At 46.8% G+C, this 24283-nt stretch overlaps 1 protein-coding gene across 2 annotated transcripts in view; it reads right to left on the bottom strand.

The window, feature by feature from the left end:
* Window positions 1-2980: 2980 nt before the first annotated feature.
* The window catches only part of LOC138487598 (transient receptor potential cation channel subfamily V member 6-like), a 623206-nt gene continuing 601903 nt past the window's right edge, over window positions 2981-24283 (bottom strand). Inside the window, exons 14-15 of one of the 2 annotated variants that reach the window (XM_069614065.1) lie at window positions 7905-8011; window positions 2981-3918 (exon numbers count right to left, since the gene is read on the bottom strand). In XM_069614065.1, the coding sequence (XP_069470166.1) occupies window positions 3735-3918; window positions 7905-8011 (291 nt within the window). In that variant the 3' untranslated portion in view covers window positions 2981-3734. The remainder of the gene's footprint in view (window positions 3919-7904; window positions 8012-24283) is intronic. The other variant, XM_069614066.1, reaches the window with a different exon arrangement.

Below are 24283 nucleotides of genomic sequence, written 5' to 3'. Positions count from 1 at the left end.
GCTGAAGTAGACCCTCCCAGGCACATACAAGGGCAGGTGTATAGCAGCTCGTGCTGAAGTAGGCCCCCCCTAGCCACATACAAGGGCAGGCGTATAGCAGCTCTGCTAAAGTAGGCCCCCCTAGCCACATACAAGGGCAGGCGTATAGCAGCTCTGCTAAAGTAGGCCCCCCTAGCCACATACAAGGCCAGGCGTATAGCAGCTCTGCTAAAGTAGGCCACCCTAGCCACATACAAGGGCAGGCGTATAGCAGCTCTGCTAAAGTAGGCCCCCTAGCCACATACAAGGGCAGGCGTATAGCAGCTCTGCTAAAGTAGGCCCCCCTAGCCACATACAAGGGCAGGCGTATAGCAGCTCTGCTAAAGTAGGCCCCCCTAGCCACATACAAGGGCAGGAGTATAGCAGCTCTGCTAAAGTAGGCCCCCCTAGCCACATACATGGTCCGGTGTATAGCAGCTCATGCTAAAGTAGGCCCCCCTAGCCACATACAAGGGCAGGAGTATAGCAGCAGCTCGTGCTAAAGTAGGCCCCCCTAGCCACATACAAGGGCAGGAGTATAGCAGCAGCTCGTGCTGAAGTAGACCCCCTTAGCCCCACCCATCTGCAAAATAGAGCACACCTTACCTTCAAATGTGCATTTGTAATCTTTGTACAGAGAAGCTATTGAGTACATATTTGTAGATGTAAAGACACATGAAGAGTGCTTGGATTTTAGGATCATACATTCAACCCACAGTGACCATCGTATGTTACAAGCCACCTTCACATTAAATCATGAGACTATAACATCTCCTGGAATATGGCAACCGCAGTAGGGTCCATACAATCAAGGGCGAGCTCCTCAGCTGGTCTTCTAGTGAATGCACCATTGATACTTGTTCTACTGATCATTTTGAGGAATTTTCTAAAGATCTGGTATTTAAGGGCTCAGAGAGTGGGAATTTTCCATGTAAAAAGCGAAGTCACATACATGTATTCAGCTTGGAGGTTGCTGAAAGAAAATGGAAACGAATGTGGTCAGTATATCGAATTAAGAAGAACACTGACGAATATCCAGCTCAGAAAAGTGTGCTTGTCATGTCGAAAGTGGTCTCGACAAAATGGGGCAAGAAAGAGTCAGGCTGATGCAAAAGGCATGTTGAGGATATTACGAAACAAACATTCTCAGGCAATTTGGAGGGTGATTAACAACTTGGATCCCCCCCCATTGCATAAACGGTTGAATGCTGTTACAGAACATGAATGGGTGCAACATTTGAATATTCTGTATTCTTGTATGATGGGTGCACCCAATAGTGTGTCCTTCGATGGAGGACTTGATTATAATTTGGGACCCTCAAATTTTGAGGAAGGAATTATGCTGGACGTGATCTCGTGCATCAGCTTGTCTCTTGCTGCTGGTCCGCACCTTCTATCAAACTTCCTGTTCAAGCTAAATCCTCACGTATGAGCACACACTTTGTCCATCTTATTTAAATCTATTCCTAAATCATGGTTCAAATCACACATTGTTCCCATATATAAGAAAGGTGTGAGATCAGTCCGACAAACTACAGGCCAATCGTTGTACTTGATACTGACAGCAAGGTCTTTGCTGGGATCTTGCTGTCCCAAATCCAATCCTGGTCCTGTTCAGCCGGTAGATTGGATAAATGGCAGCTAGACTTTAGAAGAAATCTGTGAACGTCTCTTAATGGTCTTATAGTAAAGGGCATACACGATGTGGCTTGGGGTAAGAAATACAAGTCTGTCTTTGTTGTATCGATTGATTTGACATCTGCATTTGATATGTTTGATTGCAACTTATGGTGGAGAAACGGACGGGGGATACCACCCGGTCTCCTGCGGTTAGTAATGGGCTTGTACCAAATGGGCCTACTATCGCATCCAATTAAGACCTCTCCAGGTGTCAGGCGGGGGTGTGTGTGGGCCCCTTTCCTACACAGTTTGTATATATCTGACCTGGGCGAGTATTTGAAATCTGTAGCATTTGTCACACTGGAGTTCCAACACTTAAAGGAATGGCTAAATAAATGTGCTATTGCTCTTGCAAGTCAACGGGGAAGAATGGACACTTGTTTGTAGATTCTCACTCATGCCCGCTGTTTGGTGTAGTGGAGGCAAAATGATGCCCAAGACTACATATGACATTGCGGTATACCCTTTGGAAGTGGTGGACTATCTACTATACCTGGAAGCCTTACTATGGAGAAGGGCGCTTCGACTCCCGAGCCCGGTGCCTATCCATGCTGTTGGGTACGAGCTTGGTGTGGTCTCTTTAAAAGCAAGAGACAGTGCAAGATTGTATCTGCTGTGCGAAAGATGCTTTGTCGTGCTAAAGGAACCCTGTATGATGATCTGGGGTCATTCTAAATTCTAAATCTTGGAATTGGGTTCATGAAATGTTGTTATACTGTCAAGCCCTTCGGAGAGAATTGAGCTTATCCCTCCATGATCTTGGGGGAAACCCTGTACGATTGGACTCACAGTAGAAAGTATGCATGTTTATCCATCTTAGGTGCAATCCCAGTTTGATCCTATCTAGCTATCTACCCGACCAAGTATGGAAGGTTCATTTTCTTGCGTTTTCGGTGGAATATGTTGGCAACTAAACCCTTGCTGGTTAGGTGCGGCCTGCTGGATTCTCTGTTAGCAAACTCTAGATTGTGTAATGTTGTGGGGGAGAGTGAAACACTGACACACATTTTATTGGAATGTTCTGCTGTACATTGGCAGAGATGTAAATACTTGAGGACATTTCTTGGACAAATGTGTGCGGGAGGTAGCGATCAGCTGTGGACCGTGTCTTACAGGACACATGACTTCAACTGTTCTTGCAGTTGTGATTTTTTTAAAATGTTTGGGTCTGGATACTTTTCAGAAAGAGTTCTAGATGTTCTTTTTTCTCTTTTTTTCTAATTTTATTTAGTTTCTTTCCATTCTGAACTGGTAGTATGCAGAGACAATGTGTAACAGAGTATATTGTATGAAAACACGTTTAATGGTTTTATTGTTACATTTCCGGCATTGTTATTACTCTGCATTGTTATCATTTGTGTATTTTTCTTTATTTTAATGTTTCTTGTTTTTTTTTACATGTAATTTCTTGTTTCTTTTGGTTAAGGTTTCTTAGCTATATGACAATAATAAAAAAAAAGAAAACAAATAAAGAAATGCCCATTTGAGTCTGGACTGACCAACAAAGACAGAATTGTGTGAGTTGGAAAAAGTCAATAACGGAAAGGTGCCGGTGTTGGGCAGACTGAAGACGGTGGATTCCATGTAGAGTTGTGACGTGGCCTGGGCAAGATGGCTGCATTATGTACAGTGGACATAGGTCTGCATATTGAGCAACGTGCTGAGTGATATTTCATTTGCCGTTAGAGGAAATCCATGTAAGAAATGGCAACGAGGAGTTATGCTGCGTTCTGTGGGCTGTCTAAAACACAGTTGTCTTTTGTGGCGAATGCACCTATGCAGAAATGTGGTCCATCCCCCGGGCAGCCTGGCTCTGAAGTAGCCGCTGAGGGAGAGTGGTATTTCATCAGCTGTGAGTGTGCACTTCCTCCCAGGCCACGTGCTTGCTCCCAGGCCATGCGCTTGCTCCCAGGCCACGTGCTTGCTCCGAGGGTGCGTGCTAGCTCACAAGCCCCACGCTTGCTCCCAGGACGCGCACGTGCTCCCAGGGCGGCGCACACTCATCTTGCAGAATAGAGGATTGCAGCGGCCGTGGCCTAGACGTGGTAAATCCTTTCTTCGCTCTCCTCCAGTGTGTGGTCCAGACCTATCCCATGGTGTTGGTTGGTGGTTGCAGAGGTCTCCAGTTCACCCAAGCTGTCATCAGACTCGTCCTCCTCCTGGTCCGAAACCTGCGGCATCTTCTGCTTGCTGGATTTGCTGTCGTGCCGATCTTGCACACTGCCACAAAGAAGCAGAAAGAGACAATTAGAAAGCATTACAGTACAACCCCAGCTGGATTCCATCCTTCCTAAAGGACTGCTTCCATTTGGACACATGTATCATTTCATGGGGTCACAGTGCCTGGTTCTGCGAGAGCCCTCACACCCTGTACTTGCTTGGCTATTTCCAGCTGCAAGTGTGGAGCTTTTGTCATATTTAAACAGGGACCAATTTGCCTTCGGAGTGATCAGCATTTGAGATCGACTTTGGCTTTCCGCAGAACTGGATGGCCTCTATACTTATAACAGCGAAGTTGGCAAAATGAGTGGTTTCAGAGGATCAGGTTACCACAATCCGATCTCTGTGACCACAATCTGATCCCTGTGACCACAATCCGATCTCTGCGACCACAATCTGATCTCTGTGACCACAATCCGATCTCTGCGACCACAATCTGATCTCTGTGACCACAATCCGATCTCTGCGACCACAATCCGATCTCTGTGACCACAATCCGATCTCTGCGACCACAATCTGATCTCTGTGACCACAATCCGATCTCTGCGACCACAATCTGATCTCTGTGACCACAATCCGATCTCTGCAACAACAATCCGATCTCTGTGACCACAAACAGCTTTTTCTAATTCAGATGAATATCATGGGTGGTCTTGGGAGTATTCGGGCTTTGCATGTTGTGTTTTTAGATTTTCTGGGCTGCGCCTTTATCCCTGTATAGATTGTGTCCTTCCACTGACTTTTGGAAGGAGGCCTTGTTAAAGCCCCCGCTGGCCACTATCTGACCCTGGTGGTCCTTTGTGATGGTCCTGTGCGGCTGACGTTGCTGTGAGTGAGTCTGGCAGGTTCTCCCTCTGACCACAGAGCACAATCGCCAGGCCACCATGTATTTTTTGACCAGTGTGGTTGGATGTTTGGAAATGTGTTAGGTTTTTTACTTGAACTGGACTGTTTGTGGCATAGAGGTTTCTGGGTTCTCACCATGTTTGGATCAGAAAAGAACCTGAACTGCTCTGTCCACTTTATAAACATAAAACATAGAATCAAACCAGGTGTCATCAATTGAGATGAACTTTATATTGATAAAAGAGTTCATTGCAGTTCAAAGAAAGGCCTGTGCTCGCTCAAGCATCCCGGCTGACTCATGATCATGAAGAGATCAACAGGGATTGAAGCAATAATGCTTCACCCGGCAGGACATGACTCTGTGTGATAGTCGGCAGGACATGACTCTGTGTGATAATGCTTCACACGGCAGGACATGACTCTGTGTGATAGTCGGCAGGACATGACTCTGTGTGATAATGCTTCACCCGGCAGGACATGACTCTGTGTGATAATGCTTCACCCGGCAGGACATGACTCTGTGTGATAATGCTTCACCCGGCAGGACATGACTCTGTGTGATAATGCTTCACACGGCAGGACATGACTCTGTGTGATAATGCTTCACCCGGCAGGACATGACTCTGTGTGATAATGCTTCACCCGGCAGGACATGACTCTGTGTGATAATGCTTCACACGGCAGGACATGACTTGTGTGATAATTCTTCACCCGGGAGGACATGACTCTGTGTGATAATGCTTCACCCGGCAGGACATGACTCTGTGTGATAACATGACTCTGTGTGATAATGCTTCACCCGGCAGGACATGACTTGTGTGATAATTCTTCACCCGGGAGGACATGACTCTGTGTGATAATGCTTCACACGGCAGGACATGACTCTGTGTGATAATGCTTCACACGGCAGGACATGACTCTGTGTGATAATGCTTCACCCGGCAGGACATGACTCTGTGTGATAATGCTTCACCCGGCAGGACATGACTCTGTGTGATAATGCTTCACCCGGCAGGACATGACTCTGTGTGATAATGCTTCACCCGGCAGGACATGACTTGTGTGATAATTCTTCACCCGGGAGGACATGACTTGTGTGATAATGCTTCACACGGCAGGACATGACTCTGTGTGATAATGCTTCACCCGGCAGGACATGACTCTGTGTGATAATGCTTCACCCGGCAGGACATGACTTGTGTGATAATTCTTCACCCGGGAGGACATGACTCTGTGTGATAATGCTTCACCCGGCAGGACATGACTCTGTGTGATAACATGACTCTGTGTGATAATGCTTCACCCGGCAGGACATGACTTGTGTGATAATTCTTCACCCGGGAGGACATGACTTTGTGTGATAATGCTTCACACGGCAGGACATGACTCTGTGTGATAATGCTTCACCCGGCAGGACATGACTCTGTGTGATAATGCTTCACCCGGCAGGACATGACTCTGTGTGATAATGCTTCACACGGCAGGACATGACTCTGTGTGATAATGCTTCACCCGGCAGGACATGACTCTGTGTGATAATGCTTCACCCGGCAGGACATGACTTGTGTGATAATTCTTCACCCGGGAGGACATGACTTGTGTGATAATGCTTCACCCGGCAGGACATGACTTGTGTGATAATTCTTCACCCGGCAGGACATGACTTGTGTGATAATACTTCACGCGCGAGGACATGACTTGTGTGATAATGCTTCACCCGGCAGGACATGACTTTGTGTGATAATGCTTCACCCGGGAGGACATGACTTGTGTGATAATGCTTCACCCGGCAGGACATGACTTGTCTGATAATGCTTCACCCGGCAGGACATGACTTGTGTGATAATACTTCACGCGCGAGGACATGACTTGTGTGATAATGCTTCACCCGGCAGGACATGACTTGTGTGATAATGCTTCACCCGGCAGGACATGACTTGTGTGATAATGCATCACCCGGCAGGACATGACTCTGTGTGATAATGCTTCACCCGGCAGGACATGAGTCTGTGTGATAATTCTTCACCCGGCAGGACATGACTTGTGCGATAATGCTTCACCTGGCAGGACATGACTCTGTGTGATAATGCTTCACCCGGCAGGACATGACTTGTGTGATAATGCTTCAACCGGGAGGACATGACTTGTGTGATAATGCTTCACCCGGCAGGACATGACTTGTGCGATAATGCTTCAACCGGGAGGACATGACTTGTGTGATAATGCTTCACCCGGCAGGACATGACTTGTGTAATAATGCTTGACCCGGCAGGATATGACTTGTGTGATAATGCTTCACCCGGCAGGACATGACTTCTATGATAATGCTTCACCCGGGAGGACATGACTTGTGTGATAATTCTTCACCCGACAGGACATGACTCTGTGCGATAATGCTTCACCCAGCAGGACATGACTCTGTGTGATAATGCTTCACCCGGCAGGACATGACTTGTGTAATAATGCTTGACCCGGCAGGATATGACTTGTGTGATAATGCTTCACCCGGTAGGACATGACTTCTATGATAATGCTTCACCCGGGAGGACATGACTTGTGTGATAACGCTTCACCCAGCAGGACATGACTCTGTGTGATAATGCTTCACCCGGCAGGACATGACTCTGTGTGATAATGCATCACCCGGCAGGACATGACTCTGTGTGATAATGCATAACCCGGCAGGACATGACTCTGTGTGATAATGCTTCACCCGGCAGGTCATGACTCTGTGTGATAATGCAACACCCAGCAGGACATGACTTGTGTGATAATGCTTCACCCAGCAGGACATGACTTGTGTGATAATGCTTCACCCGGCAGGACATGACTTTTGTGATAATGCTTCACCCGGCAGGACAAGACTTGTGTGATAATGCTTCACCCGGCAGGACTTGACTTGTGTGATAAAGCTTCACCCAGCACGACATGACTTGTGTGGTAATGCTTCACCCCACAGGACATGACTTGTGTGATAATGCTTCACCCGGCAGAACATGACTTGTGTGATAATGCTTCACCCCTCAGGACATGACTTGAGTCATAATCCTTCATCCAGCAGGACATGACTTGTGTGATAATGCTTCACCCCACAGGATATGACTTGTATTACCCGCTCACTGTAATGCCGGGTGACTTACTTGATGTACCATCTATCCTTCAAGCCATACTCCTTCCCAGGGATCCCGGTGCGCAGCCACAGGCGCTGTGGCAGTCTGTGTTCCACCATTGTAGCAGCAGCAGCGATCTGGGAAAGTACAAGAAAATTAATGTTTCAAAATGGAATATGGTTGTGCTCTTCTTCAGGGTTTAAGGTTTACATTCTAAATGATGAAGAAAGGGCATGAATAAGCAGTGAACACGTCTCACTTCAGTTGATTAACATTTAGGAGCCTAATATACACGGACAGCTCTGGAATATCTATTGAATGCCTGCATCGACGAGCTGGAACAACATGATCCACGGCACATAGACACCAACGCCACAACTTGCAGAACACCACACATCCCATCTCGCAAAACCACCATCAACTCGGCAAGTGAGGGTGGCAATGCCTTCACAAAGGTCTTTCAGTGACTACTTTGGCTCCACTGAGATTTTTCCTGCATGCTGCAGCATGACTCATCAAAGGGCTCCACAAATTCAACCATATCACCCCAACTCTTCTGCTGTAAGCACGTATCATCTTCAAATACTCTACATTTACAAGGCTGTCACCCTGAAGTGTCCAAGCTACCTCGCTGAGAAACTCAGCATCTCTGGAAGCCTAGGAACCACTAGAATTAAGGACGCATGCAGGGTGGCAGGAACCAGAAGACAGGCCTTCTCTGTCTATGCTCCCAGACTCTGGAACCTCCTCCCTGTCACAAAAATCTTGCCACTTCACATCTGTGTTTGACGAAGCAGTTCAAGACACCTTTTCAAAGAATGGCTCCACCCTAACACCTAGGTCCACACACATTCCCCACCTAACCTGAGACGATGTGATCTGCCCCGCCCCACGGCCTGTTTCCTCCGATAGTTGCTTGGAGATAAATACCTTGCTGCCAAATTGCTCACCGTCTGCTGCCCCGTTCTTAGCTTCCTGCTCCTTTGTACCTCTGCTTCCCTCACTGTGTTCTTTCCCCTATGGCTTGTAAAGTGCTCCGCTGCTTCCTGAAGCCGGGTCCACGCTCAATAAATACCATAGTAATAATAATAATAATAATACATTTCCTCTGGATCTCAAAATCCACTCAAGCCGTCTCCGTGGTGCTAGGGATGCAAATGCATTCAACGTTTCTTTTCCCGTCGTCTGTGAGATACAGAGACTGCAGGGGCAGGCATTTCAAGAAAGCACATGCTGACCTACCAGAGACGACAGATAGAAGAACAATCGAAAACCACTGGCTGAGACGCCATCCCACCATAGCAGACCCTACCACAGAGAAGGTACCATGGTTGCCCAGGCTAGAGGGAGGCGAGCGGGAGGAAGAAGACAAGACGGGCTCTGGGAGCCCGAGAAACCCGACTAATGAACACTCGCCAGGACCAAAGACATTAACCGAGCTAGAGGGTCAAAGGGGTCTGGAGAACCCCAAGAGAAACACGAGGCAATGATGCCTGCCGCTTAGCGAAGAGAGAGATAGTAAAATGTGTGGGTCTTAAAGTAGGGATGGACAGCGACAGGTCACGTGCGCTAAGGACCTACTATGAATCCCTGCTTGTGCCAAAGAGAGAGAGTTTGCCGATGAGCGTTGGAGGGCACTACATAATGCTCGCTAAGCAGGGGACGCTTCTCTATTTGGGAAATTGGACTCTAGTAGAGACCTTAAATCTGACCAGTGCCTGTGACGTTGTATCAGCGGTGAGCTGTGAAGAGCTCACTTTTCAGGCCTATATCACAAATGTTTGCCTTTCTTGCCCTTGGGTGCCTCTGTGCCCTGTTTGAGTGAAGCAGTTCCTTTGACTATTATAGTGGAAGAGGTTGAACTAGCTCTGCCAGGTCCAAATGGGGTAAGGCCCCAGGCCCAGACTTAGTTCCTTCAGATTTATTGAAAAAGGAAGTTAAAATCTGGCCCGCAGATCTTTAAAAGCTTTTCAATGCCATCTTAACTACGGGCGCTACCCCTGATTCCTTGCGTAGAGCAGTCATGGTTCCGATCTACAAAGAGGGAGGCAGGGAGAACCCCCCAAATTATCATCCAAATTCTTTCCTTGATGGTGTGGGAAAGTTATTTAGTAAAATCATTTTGAAGCACTTCCAAGATTGGGCGGATAGCAGCAACATAATAACTGATATGCAGGCGGGGTTCAGGAGAAATAGGGGCGCGGCTGAGCAGTCTTTGATTCTATCCCTGTTGATTCTTTATGCTGTGTTTCTTGCTGTGTTTCTTGCTTTAAACACCGCTTTTGATTCTGTTTCCAGGGGAATGATGTGGCAAATTCTGTTAACTTGGGGGGCTCTGTTACATTTGATTGACGCATTAAACCAATTGCATTAAAACACAAATGCTTGTGTTCACTATGGCTGGGGTGCGTGGGGGGAGTCAACCGACACGGTTGATGTGTCCATTCGTGTGACACAAGGTTGTGTCCTGGCCCGCGCCTTTTTATCCTCTACATACAGGAAATAATTGATGTTTTATTGAGCGGGTGCCAGGACTGCCCGGAATTAGCCTTGTGCAAATACCCGCTGCTTTTCTACGCGGGTGATGCAGTCCTAATCTCAACCACTCCTCAAGGCCTGGAAAAATCCCTTTCTACTCTTCTGGCCAAGTCTTCTGAGCTTCACCTGAAACTGAAGGTGGGTAAAACAAAATCGATGGCGTTCAGTTCACAACCCTCCAAACATAGCGTGATGAATTTGAAGGTAGGAGGCGCTCTGATTGAACAAGAGGACCGTTTCCACGATCTTGTGGCGAGGTTCCAGGAGCTTCCAGGCTGGGTTGCCCAAGTTGATAAAGTGGCAATCAACCTGGACAAACTAAATGGCATTGTTAGGTCATATTTTTGAAGCCGTGGTAGTGATGCTGTGCCCCCAGCTCTGGACCTATATAGCAAGCAGGTACAGCCTGCAGTGCTTTATGGGTCGGTGCTCTGGGGCCATGCAAAGGTTGGCCAATTGAATATAAAAGGAAACACATTTTTAAAACAATTATTGGTTCTCCCCAGGAGTGCTCCCTCTGCCCCTACTCACTTGACGTTTGATATAATTCCTATGGGCACCCTGGCTTTGTGCAATCCTGCCTTCTTTTGGATAAAGGTCTGGTCTCAACCGGGCCTGGAAAAGTGTAGGGAGGCGCTGTCACGCCTCATGTCTATGAGCAGAGGCAAAAGCCACAAATGGTTTGTTCATATTAAGAAGATGTTACATGGCCTGGGTGTCAGTGAATTTTGGGGTGATCCAAGGGGGAGCTGCTGTTCAGCCTTGAATAAATCAAAGATCTCTGCTAAACGGATTGCAATGGAGCTTCTCGAGGATGCCACAAGTGCAAGCTTGGTGTCTCTACTTTGCCCACTTTAGCAGTACTTGGACGAGATCTCCAGGCGCCTGAGATTGGGCGTCTTCCCAGTTGCCCTGTGGACCGAGGCCTGGTGCCCCTCAGCATCTGGTATCTGTCCTCTGTGCAGTAGCATAAGAGAAGCAGTGTCACACTCCTTTCTGTTCTGTGAAAAGTCAAAGAGGTGGAGACTCCTGTTCTTAAAGCCGGTCCTTCGAGACTCCGGAATTCCGCAGCCCATCCCCCATCCCCCATTCTCCCCCCCCCCACTGGGATATCTGCGACAGGCTGTGGCTGATGGGAAAGACATTTCGAGTCATCCTTTAGGATAAGGGAGCCTTGTATGTGCCAAGGCTGCAAGCATCGCTCTCCTTGGTTTCATCATTGAGGAAGGCTCAGACCACTGCAATGTACTGGTTTTAACTTGCTCTTTTTTTTAACTAAATCTAAAAGTTTGTTTTTTATTGATTATGTATTTCATAATGTTTTATGACAAATGTCGAAATAAACCATTATTACAATTACAATACGAGAAGCGTGAACCTGGAGGGTGAAATCAGTTGAAAAGGGAAGGCACCAGGTGGTGGAGAGGAGAATAAGGGAAGCTTCCCTCCACTTCATATAGATTTCCAAGAGAGTGGGAAGACAAGGCGGGTTGAGGGAGCCCTAGAAACCTGAGTAGTAAACAATGGCCAGGGCCAGAAATACCATATAAGCAAGAAGGTCATAGGGGTCCGGAGAACCCCATGGAAACAAGCGACTTTGTACAGTTCACAAGTAGAAACGGATTAAACAGTTTAACCAAAAGCCTAAAGGGCAACAACTAAGTTGGCGGAGAAGGGATGACGAAAGCATCCCTCCTTTTAAAGAGACTGGCCCTCATTCCGAGTACGGTGGTAGTCATGGCGCTATTTGCGCCATGACTGCCTCCCATACCGGTACCGACGCCGGTTTGGTTCAATGGGGACTTACCGGTCCATTCCGACCTTGGAGGGACCGGTAAATCCCCATTTACCAAACCATTCCCCATTTCCACTTGAGCCCCTATAGGGCTCAATAGGAATGGGGAGGGCGCAAATAACAGGTCGGCGTATGCCAAGCCCGTTATTTGCGCCCAGGTCCCTTAACGGGTCCCGTCCTTAACACCTGGTCAGACCAGGCGTTAAGGAAGGGACCCGCTAAGGGACCTCGTAATGGGGCGGTAAGGGATTACCGCCACCGTTCTCCTTACCGGTGCCCAGTATCCCTTACTGCCCTACTCGTAATGACCCCCACTGAGACTCTGGGGGAGTAGAAGCGTTTTCTTTGGTGAATTTACATGAACATTTTCCTTTGAGCTGACATCAATATTCATAAAGATATTACAGTGATCTTGGCTGGACGAGACCTGAGCCAGAAGCCGAGAGCTCCGGCGGGTTTTTGTTGTTCTTCCACAGTGGCAGGGCCGTATAGTGGATAGGTTTTGGACTGAGGACTACTTTTGATTTTGACTGACAAGCCGACTCCTTCTTCTGGTTCACCGCACTACCAATACTGGGCCTCCTTACGAGGTGGGCGGTAAGGGATACCGGGCACCAGTAATGAGACCGGTGCCGGTAATCCCTTACCGCCCTATTCCAAGGTCCCTTGGCGGGGACCGTAAGGAACGTGTGGTCTGACCACACGTCCCTTATGGGTCCCGCTAAGGGACCAGAGCGCTAATAACGGGCTTGCAAGTCGCAAGCCCGGTATTAGCACCCTCCCAATTCCCATTGAGCGCTATGGGGGCTCAAATGGGAATGGGGAATGGCATTTTCATTGGGGACTTACCAGTCCCGCCAGGGTCGGACTACACCGGTAAGTCCCCATTGAACAACTCCGGTGCCGGACCCGTTATTGGAGGCAGTCATGGCACAAATAGCACCATGGGCCTCATTACGACCCAGGCGGTAAGTTACCGCCTGAGCCGTGACTTTACCACCATGGCGTAAACTACGTTTACGCCATGGTGGTTGGCGGACTTACCGCCCCATTCCGAGGTCGGCGGGGCGGTAAGTCCCCAATCCCCATTTACCCTTCCCCATTCCCATTTTTGCCCCATAGGGCATAATGGGAGTGGGGAAGGCGTTAATTACGCCACCGTAAATTACGGTGGCGTAATTAACTCCATGGTCCCTTAGCGCCATGGATTTTAACACCTGCTAAAAGCAGGTGTTAAAAGCGCCATGGCGCTAAGGGACCTCGTAGTTGGCGGTAAGGGGTCGGCGCAGCTAACGCTGGCGTTAACCCCTTACCGCCAGGGTCGTAATGAGGCCCCATGTCTACCACCAATCTCGATTGAGGCCCACTGTCTCCATAACAAAGTGTTTTAGAGATCACCTACATTACCTTTGATGATAATCTTCAAGCAGTAACAGATTGTACTGAATATGTTGCACTTTTATGTAAGAAAAAAGACAACATAGCCAAAGACAGCATTTGCAGAGACTCCAGTGATCCCTAAACTGCCGCAGCACAGACTGACCAATAGGCTGCAGTGTTGTTGATGTCCAGCCTGTGAATCTTTCTGGAAGAGTTATATTAATGGGGACTTACCGGGTCCTCCAAGGTCGGAATGACCCGGTAAGTCCCCATTCAGCAAGACCGGACCCGTACCCGGGTTTGGAGGCAGCCATGGTGCTAATAGCACCATGGCTGCCTCCAAACTTGGAATGGCCCCCAATGAATATAATGAAATGGGCCCTGTATCCACCCGGGTAACTTAGTGAAGAGGCTCTCAAAGTCGCTCAATCATTCTTGTAAGTCCCTTTTCTGGTTGGGGGTCAGATCTTCAGATGCTAAGGTCGCGACTGGGTCAGAGGATGGGCAACCAGATTCTGTAGTTTTTATAGCAGCCATGAAGGGGAGTTTATTGTTCTGATTTCATCACTTTAACCAGTTAATCTGATATGTGTTCTCTCTTCTGCCAGTTAGGTTGCTGGCCCTTATAGTTGAGATCATCTAGAACATCTGCGACAATATAGGGCACGAGTCACTAGGCAAGGAGTTTACTGTCCTTGGTAGGCAATAGGACCATGGCGGGATCACCCACAATTGCTCCTGGGCCTACCTCCAGGGATCACAACTAAGCATGATCTAAAAGCAGCTTCTTGGTATCCAGAATAACCAGTGACCAGGAGCTACCACAGCAGGTCAAGCAGCTAGTACATAGCATTCCGCAAGTCTAGCTTTCACATAAGATACAAAAACATCAATGTGTGTATTCTTTATGACCTCTTGTGCTTTAAATGTTGTATAGATGTGTCCTGATGTGTATTTATAGATTGTTCCAAATGCGGCCAGGGACATCATTTAGGGGTCACCAGGGGTCACACTTGTGATCCCTGAGGTCTCCATTGCTACCCCTAAAAAAAGATTTTTTTTTTTTTACAAATTGAAGCTCCTGAGCAGTGGCCAATGCCATGTGGCTATTTGAGCTATGTGTCTTTCTGGGATTCCATACAATAATTGCTACACCCATTAAAAGTTTATTTCAGGCACACTTCAGGGGGTGAGTCACTGATTTAGTCTGTTCTTAAACACATCAAATTCACAATGCAGACAAAATCCTCCAAAAAGCATTTACAGTAGAATAAGCATCCATTTCGGATTATGGGGGTCATTACGACCCTGGCAGTAGGGGGTTAATGGCACCGGTAAGGATGCCGGTGCCGTTAACCCCCTACCGCCCTGTTATGAGGTCCTTTAGCGGGTCCCACACTGGGCCAGCTGGTTTTACCAGCCGCCTTTAGCGGGACCCGTTAAGGGACCAGGGTGCCAATAACAGGCCCGCTATTTGCGGGCCCGTTATTAGCTCCTTCCCCATTCCCATTGAGCCCTATGGGGGCTCAAATGGGAATGGGTAATGGTTTTCGAAATGGGGACTTACCGGGTCCGCAGAGTTCGGAATGTCCCGGTAAGTCCCCATTCCGACACCCTGGACCCGGACCCGAGTTTGGAGGCAGCCATGGTGCTAATGGCACCATGGCTGCCTCCAAGCTCGGAATGACCTCCTATGTCTTTTGCTTTTTGCAAGTTGCAGTTACAGCATGTTAACAGGTTGACAGGGAACAGGGGGACACATGGACACATAGAGACTTGGGGCTGGGCTTACAGCAACGGGGGGATACGGATATATAGCAACAGCATGGGGAACAGGAAAGACATGGTACACAGTGATACATGTGTGGGGCATGTTTACATTTACATTCGTATTTCTATCCAGATGAGATTCAGGCTCATGTTTACAGATTCACCCAAGTGGAGCTGTACTGGCTGCTTTCCTGTGTCCATTCCCATTCCACTTCTTTCCTTTGCATTCTTCCTCATCAGGCATTTTAACTTCTTTCTCATGGATCTCTAGTTCGTGCCTTAGTTTTGTGTGCCCCGGTCAAGAAATGCACTGCCTGGCTGTGGGTCGAGAGTGTGGGCTGGGTACGACCACCCGCTAAATGACACAGGGCCGGTGGATGGTAGGGGCAGGATCTCTTGGCCCACCAACCATGCCCCATTAGCATGGCAGGGGCTTGACATCGGGGGCGAAGATATGATGCTGTCCCACAGTTTAATGGAAAGTTATACCCCAAGGTAACTGCAGAATGGCTGCCCTCTTGTGGTGAGGTGCTCCCAAAATGCACCATGCTCAAATTCATTAAAGAAGCATGGGTCACACCACTCCTGAAAAAACCTACCCTAGATGCCAACCTTCCCACAAACTACCGCCCCATTACAACGGTATCCTATCTCCTGAAAATCCTTTACCACACTGCTTATTCCCAAGTCCAAACACACCTAGAAACGAACAACCTACTTGTTACCCGTCAATCCCGCTTCAGGCCCAGACACAGCATGGAATCCAGCCTTCTTGACTTAAAGATCCAATTGGACCACCTCTGTGACAATGGAGACCTCGCCATCCTCCTCCCTCTTGACCTCTCAGCAGCGTTCGACCTCGTCCACCATGACATCCATTGTCACCACCTCACTGGCTTATTCAACCTTTCTCCTGAAGCAGCCAACTGGATTAAATCCTTCCTGAGCGATTAAACCTCTACGGTCTTTGCCGGGTCGGAATCAGCTGACCCCATCCCTGTCTTCTTTGGTGTCCTTTAAGGCTCCTTTCTATCTCCCACACTGTACAATATGTATACCAAACCACTCGTTGACCACCTGAACAACCTAAAGATCCGCTAAACTAAATTCACTGACGACACACAAGTTATCCTTAAGCTCACCGGCAATCACAAACTTGACTCCGACAACATCAATTGAGTTTACAGCATCATCCAAACTTGAATGGCCAACCACCACCTGTTCCTTAACGATGACAAGACAGAGCTGCTCATTGTTGGCTCTCTGCATCGCCTCAAACACCTTGACCCCGCCTTCTCCACCTTCTGTATCGATGGAAACACCACCCCTGTCTGTGACCATGTCAAAACACTGTTGGGGTCATTACGACCAAGGCGGTAAGTACACCAACTTTACCACCATGGTGTAAACTACGTTTACACCATGGTGGATGGCGGATGTACCGCCCCATTCCAAGGTGAGTGGGCGGTAAATCCCCATTTCCCATTTACCCTTCCCCATTCCCATTTTTGCCCCATAGGGCATAATGGGAGTGGGGAAGGCGCTAATTACGGCACCGTAAATTAGGTGCCGTAATTAGCACCAAGGCGGGTTAGCGCCATGGATTTTAATGCCTGCTAAAAGCAGCCGTTAAAATTGGAATCAGGCGTTAAGGGTTAACGACGGCGTTAACCCTTAATGCCTGAGTTGTAATGAGGCCGTGTGCGTCTACTTTGACTCTGAGCTAAACATGCACAAACATGTAAAGGCTGTTGCCTCATCCGCAGTATATTCCACCAAACTCATCAACCTTTCCAGAAAGTTCCTCACCCCCACCAACTGTCTCACACTAGCCGGAGCCATCATTGGTAGCAGACTTTACTATTGCAATGCCATCCTTGCAGTGACCTCCTCTAAAAACCTCAAAAAACTCCAATGGATCCAAAACAACACTGTGAGAGCAGTGTGGGGCTTGAAACGTTCCGACCACATCTCCAAAGTGAGACTGGGAGCTCATTGGCTGCCTATCAAGGCATGCATTGACTTTAAATCTGATCCATCACCCACCGATGCCTGCACAACACCGGCCCCCTGTTAGGCAGAATCCTGTGCAGTTCCCTTAGGGAGCACTACAGAAGATTAAGACTACAGGTATGAGCAATAAATCCCCTTTGGTATCAGTCTGTACTACACAGATTTAGTTGGTAGCTGTGGCTAAGCAGTCAGACTTATCTCAAGAGGGAAATGAGCAGTATTCAGGGTTCACACAATAGGACTATAATACTATGGTACAAGGAAACACTGACCAAAGCTTTGTATTAAAAAGAATATATATATTTATTTTTTCACACTTCTAAGTTAACACATTAATCACAGTTATTAAAGCAAGTTAAAATCAGTCAGGAAAAGTATACACAACTCCCTAGTTTAAATTGTAGACAAGTTTGAGCAAGAGTGAAAACTGAGCAAAACGGCACAGTGAAAACCAAACACAAATGGCACTCTAGTAATTTCTCACAAGGGAGGAAAAGCACAAGTTATGCAGGAATATATTCTTAAAGACCTTAGCAACACTTCCCATAAGTTTGTGAACAAGTTTAGGCAAGGCAGTACTTTAGCATGTATAATACTTAAATGAAAACCGAGCAAAATGGCACTTCACAAGTTTTAAAAGTGGGAAGAAGAAGGTGGTTATAAGAAGTGGGTGCACCGCACAGTTCTAGTTGAGAAGCAATCTAGAGAAGGCAGTTCTAACAAATTCAACCAGAGTCAATAGGCCTGTGCCAGAGTCAGTGGTACAGGGCAAAGAGCCGAGGAGCAAAATGTTCTTGTAGCTGCAGTCAAGTCTTTGTTAAACGATTCGAAAAGGTGGATGCAAAAGGTGAAAGACAATGTTAGAGTATAGGGGCGGCCAACCCAACAGGTAGGTGAAGGATTTAACAACAAAAAAGAAAAACAGAGTGAGATCCACCCTGTAAACCCAGTGCTCCTCCTTGCTCCTTGATGGGAGCTAATTTCATTCCTCTGTAAATTCCAAAACAATAAAGCTGGCATTTAAAGGTCAATTGTGTGCGATACACCAAGTTGTAGAATTTCAAATTTCATGAATGCAATGAAGTTTCAAACTCTTTCTAAAAGTAAATAGTTTGTGTTTTAATCACACAATATTTAAGGCGAATAAGCAATTTCCAGGCTTCAAGTATAAGCTGTTTGCCAATGCATTTCGGTGCATAGCACCATCTTCAGGGCTACATAAATTAAAATAAACACAATTGTAATACATTGATATTGAAAGAGAGTTCCAAATATACATACCGCCATGATGCGTCAATTCATATATATGCGTGAAGACAAGGAAAAGGACAAAACACAGAATTTCTATTAGTGTCCTAGGCTGTATTACATTGCTGGGTGAACTGTTTTTACATTATCATAACTGGTTCCAAACCCGTATATCACGGTTACCTTAGCTTAATCCTAGCTTCGAAGTTGGTATCACCTTGCGGTCAATCAATCAAGTGCATCGGGAACCCGTCCTCCTTATTTGGAGAAACACGTATTGAGCTTCACTCAAGTGCTACTCTAAAGAGTGCTTCCAATTCAGCTGCAGCATGCAATCAAAGGTGCTTACCTCTACAGAGCTCCGGTCCGTCTGCCTCGAGCATCCGGTTGCGAGTGCTTGCGCCCGTTCTAACCTTCGTTTTTAGTGTTGCCATGGTGATCGCAGCGACGTCCCATGTCCAGGATTGGACAAAGCCGGTGCGCCTCCAGTCCCGCCCCCCATAGACATGAGAGGGCGGGACTGGTGACCACCATGGCAACTGCACATGCGTGCGAATCTAATGTGTGAAACAGGACCATGCGTCCTTTATTTAGGATCAGGGCACAGCCTGTAGTGCTGCAGGTGTTTATGGGCGCTAAAAGATAAAATACAGCTCATACATATACCGACATTAGAGTTGTGTTTAAATATGATCTAAGGAGCTGAGCAGCAATGCGTGCCCCACTCCCGTACGTATACCAGAACACCTCATTGTCTCATCTGGTAACTAAGGCTAATGGTTACCATGGTAACTACTATTGCAGGTCTAGTGAGTAAAGGACGTATTTAAATGCCCCGTAACAGTGCAGGATCTCCTTACTGTAATAAAAATCAAGTAAAGTGAACATCCACAGAGCATATCTTATTGCATATGTGGTGATCAATTTATCAGGGAAATTTACATGTTCCAACCTATGTTTTAACCACATTTATATGCTGTCAGGAATAAGGGCTGGTGCCGCCGGGGAGTAACTAAGTTTGCTTTTTGAAGCATTGGTAAAGAGAACTACATTTCCCAGCATTCCGGGGAGGACCTGTAGTTCAGCGCAAGTTGCCGCGCGTTGCCAGCTGCAAGTAATGAAGGGCAGCATAAAGCCAACACGCTCGCAGCCGCAGGTGTGGCTTATTTTGTGTTCCTGGATGGGTGCGGTCGGAGCGAGACGTGAGCGAAGCTTTCCTTACAGCCCGTAAGATTGAAGCTGGCGGACTGACTACAGCGTTTTCTTCAGACTCTGAGTGGTCCCGTGGGGCCGCTCAGAGCTCAGATAAGTAATGGGTACATTACTCTGGTAAATGCTGGAAGCAGGAGGAATGCGGGCGGGATGGTTGACATTGGTTACGGCATTTTCTTCAGACTCCGAGTGGTCCCATGGGGCTGCTCGGAATTCAGATAAGTACCGGGCACATTACGAGTTTTACAGCAAAGTGTTTGTTTTCAGTAAATCCTTGTTAAGGACTTCGATGCTTAATACTCGTGTGTTCAAAAGCACACGACCGAGTGTGGACCATGTTTTGGGTTGCTAAATCAGCAACATACAGTACAGCACATTCAGGGTTCGGGGCTGTTTAGGCACACCAGTGTTCTGTGTCCCTGTCTTGGCATGTACATTATGGCTATAGGTGTTCAGTGTTGCTTCCGCTTGCCCAACGGGCCATGTGTCATGTATTTCATGTATGGAATCTAATTCCATTGTTGGTGTTCATCTATGCTTGCCATGTGTTTATCTTGTTACATGTTCACACGTATTAAGGTGTGTTTATACGATTTTGGAGGTAGGCTGGAGGCAGAGCATAACCTATGGGTTTAGTTTAGGAAAAGAACTAGATAAGGAGGTTTTTTCCCTGTGCTTCCCCTTTCCTATCCACCTTAGGAGTTCCCTAACCCTCTATCCGGTGTTCCTACATCCCTACCCTATCCACAACCTCTTCCTAACTCCTCTTCCCCCCATTGGCTGCCACGTGGTGTCCTGTGTCTATAATCAGGCGCCTGTGCCAACCACGGATGGAGGGTCGAATTCATTCGGCTTATGTGGTTCGGGGGAGAGTGTCGATTCCTCTCCTCCATTATTGTGTGCATACTGGCATAATAAGCCACCCCCATATTGGGATACTAAAACCACCCAAGCCAAATGGATACGACTCCTCCGCCTTTAGCCGATGTGCTAAAGGCTCTTTAAGATATTCAGTTTGAATTAGCACAGGCACGCCAAGAGTCAGACAACTTAAAAGTACAAGTACAAGGTTTGATGGCTCAGCGAACTCCCTTGGAGGGGGCTAGTGGGTCTAATGTTAGAGAACCATCTACTAGTCAACATGCTACCGTTATTGTTCAATCTCCTAGTAATGTACCGTTAGCAGCACCTGAACGGTTTTCTGGTGATCCTCGGAAGTATATGATGTTTCTTACACAATGTAGATTGCATTTTCTGTGTAAACCCATGGCGTTTGAGACCATTCAGGCCAGAACGGCATTTGTAATATCATACTTGACAGGGGATGCAGCGGCCTGGGCAATGCCCTTGGTTCAAAAGGATGATCCTTTGTTGTATAGTTGGGATGGGTTTTTGGCAGAATTTGGAAGGTTGTTTGATCGGCGGGAAGTGTCTTTGGCCCAAGATAAAGAACTATTAGGGTTGAAGCAGGGTACTAAAGATTTGGTAACGTACGTGACCCAATTTAATAGATTGGTGATTGAAACAGAATGGCCAGAGGCTAAACAAACAGTGTTATTTTATCAAGGATTGAAGGATGAACTAAAGGATGCCATTGTTCAAGTGGAGCCGCAACCTAGAACATGTACAGCTATGATAGATTTGGCATTAAGACTAGATCACAGATTGAACGAGAGAAGAGGTGAAAGAAAAAGACCGGAGGCTGTTTCGTTTGCGAGACTAGATAGAAGTAGAGGAGGAAGGTTGAGTGAGGCGGAACCCATGCAGATTGGTAGTATCAGAGGACCTTTATCAACCGCGGAAAAAGAGCAGCGTAAAAGTAACAATCTATGTCTTTATTGTGGACAAGCAGGGCATTTTATCCGCAATTGCCCTAATACTCCTCAGAAAGGGGGCGGGGGAGACAAGAGCAAGAAGGAAACGGTAAAAGAGATGGGCCGGCCTTAGGGGGAACACAGGTGTCTGGCCCGAGTGAAGTAAGGTTCCCCAGATGGGAGCAAACACGGTTGGAAGTAAAACCTCTCATTTTTATATCCTTGTGACATTATGTTTTGCGTTGTCCAAAAAAGAGGTATGGGCAATGGTGAATTCGGGGGCTACGGGAAATTTTGTAGACATTACTTTGGCTGAACAGTTAGGATTACCTGTGCAAGACAAGGAGAGGGTGGAAGGTGTGCAGTCAGTGGATGGGTCCCCATTGATATCCCGACCAATTCGGAAGCAGACTGAGAAATTGGAAATGATATGTGCGGCAGGTCATAGAGAGGAAATCACATTTGATTTGATAGCAGCACCTCAGTTTGGTGTGATCCTGGGAATGCCTTGGTTGAAGGAACATAATCCAAGAATTGACTGGGCAAAGCAGAGGTTGTGGTTCGAGGAACAGGAGTGTAAGGAACATATGTTATCAGAATCGGGACCGGCAGCATTGTTGGTGGAAAGGAAACTGGATATGCCAGTAGTGGGAGTGGTGGAAACAGAGATCCCTGCCCAGTATATGGAATTTGCTAAAGTTTTTGACAAAAAAGGAGCGGAACAACTACCACCGCATTGATCATATGATTGTGTAATTGAATTAGAGGAGGGGGCCAAGTTGCCTTGCAGTCGGATATATGCCCTCACTGAAACTGAAAACAAACATCTCAGAGAATATCTTGATGAGATGTTGGCTAAAGGGTTTATCCGACATTCAACTTCCCCTGTTTCTTCCCCCTTATTTTTTGTTCCCAAAAAGGAAGGCACGTTACGAACATGCATTGATTATCGTGCACTAAATAAGGTCACAATTAAGAATAGGTTTCCTTTACCTTTGATTTCTGTCTTGTTGGATCAAGTACGGTCCGCAAAGATTTACACTAAGTTTGATTTGAGAGGTGCCTATCACTTGATAAGAGTTAAGGAGGGTGATGAGTGGAAGACGGCCTTCAGAACTAAGTTTGGGTTGTTTGAGTACCTTGTAATGCCATTTGGCTTATGTAACGCTCCGGCGGCCTTTCAGTTTTTTATGCAAGAAGTATTGCGAGATTTCATTGACATTTTTGTTATTGTTTACATTGACGACATTTTGATATACTCAGATTCCCCAGAACAACATGTTGGACATGTACAGGCCATGTTGAAGCGTCTGCAGGAATACCAACTGAGTGTAAAATTGGAGAAATGTGTATTCCATGTAAAACAGGTTGAATTTTTAGGATTTATTTTGACACCAGCAGGAGTGGTTATGGATCCCAAGAAAGTGCAGGCAGTAACTGAGTGGCCTTCCCCGCAGTGCATTAAAGATATCCAATCATTCTTAGGGTTCGCCAATTTTTATCGGCGTTTCATTAGTAATTTCTCTAAGATAGTTTCTCCTATCACACAATTACTTCGGAAGGCAGTAAGGTTTGTTTGGAATTCTGAGGCAGAAAGTGCTTTTAAAGAATTAAAGAAAGCCTTTACTACAGCACCCGTGTTAAGACATCCAAACACTGAGAAAGCTTTTCAGGTGGAGACAGATGCTAGCAATTTCGCCGTGGGAGCTATATTGTCACAGAAAGAGGAAGATGGAATATGGCATCCAGTGGCGTTTTTCTCTAGAAAATTGACCAGTTGTGAGCAGAACTACTCCAATACTGATAAGGAATTGTTGGCCATTCGGGCAGCCTTTCTAGAATGGAGACATTATTTACTAGGGGCACGACATCAGGTGGTGGTGGTAACAGATCACAAGAACTTGCAATATTTTAAAACTGCACAAACCCTGAGCCAGAGACAACTGAGATGGTCCCAGTATTTTAATGAGTTTGATTTTGTGGTAACATTCAGACCAGGCAGTAAAAATGGGAAGGCGGATGCCTTATCCCGACAACAAAATACAGACAACCTAGTAGAAGAAGTCAAAACAATCATTGCCCCAGAAAAGGTTATTGGAGCAGTCACTAAACACATAACTGATCAAATAAAGAAGGTGTTGTCACCAAGTCAAATGCAGAATTGGAAAAATATGGATGAAACACGAATGGTGCGGGAGGGGTTGCCGTACCATAATGGGCATTTGTACTTACCCACCAATGAATTACAAGAAAAGGCGTTGTATTGGTGCCATAATTCACCTTTAGCCGGACATGCTGGGCAAAGGAAAATGCAAAGTATGTTAGAGAAGTACTTTTGGTGGCCTACATTAAGAAAGGATGTGGAGAACTATTTATTGCACTGTGAAAATTGTGCGCATAATAAGTCTGAGCATGTAAAAAAGAGAGGGCTCTTACAACCATTGGCCACTCCTGAAAGACCATGGACTCACCTGTCAATGGATTTCATTACTGACCTACCACCCGATAATCAGTTCAATACCATTTGGGTGGTGGTAGATTTTCTGTCCAAACAAGCCCATTTTGTTCCATGTGTGGGAATTCCGGAAGCAGGCAAGTTGGCAGAGTTGTTTTTGCAACATGTAGTCAGATTGCATGGT

This window comes from Ambystoma mexicanum, chromosome 9, assembly GCF_040938575.1.
Source record: "Ambystoma mexicanum isolate Mex_15411 chromosome 9, UKY_AmexF1_1, whole genome shotgun sequence".
Taxonomy (NCBI): Eukaryota; Metazoa; Chordata; class Amphibia; order Caudata; family Ambystomatidae; genus Ambystoma; species Ambystoma mexicanum.
Note: the sequence above shows the minus strand (reverse complement) of the source record. Positions and strands in the feature narration are given on the sequence as shown.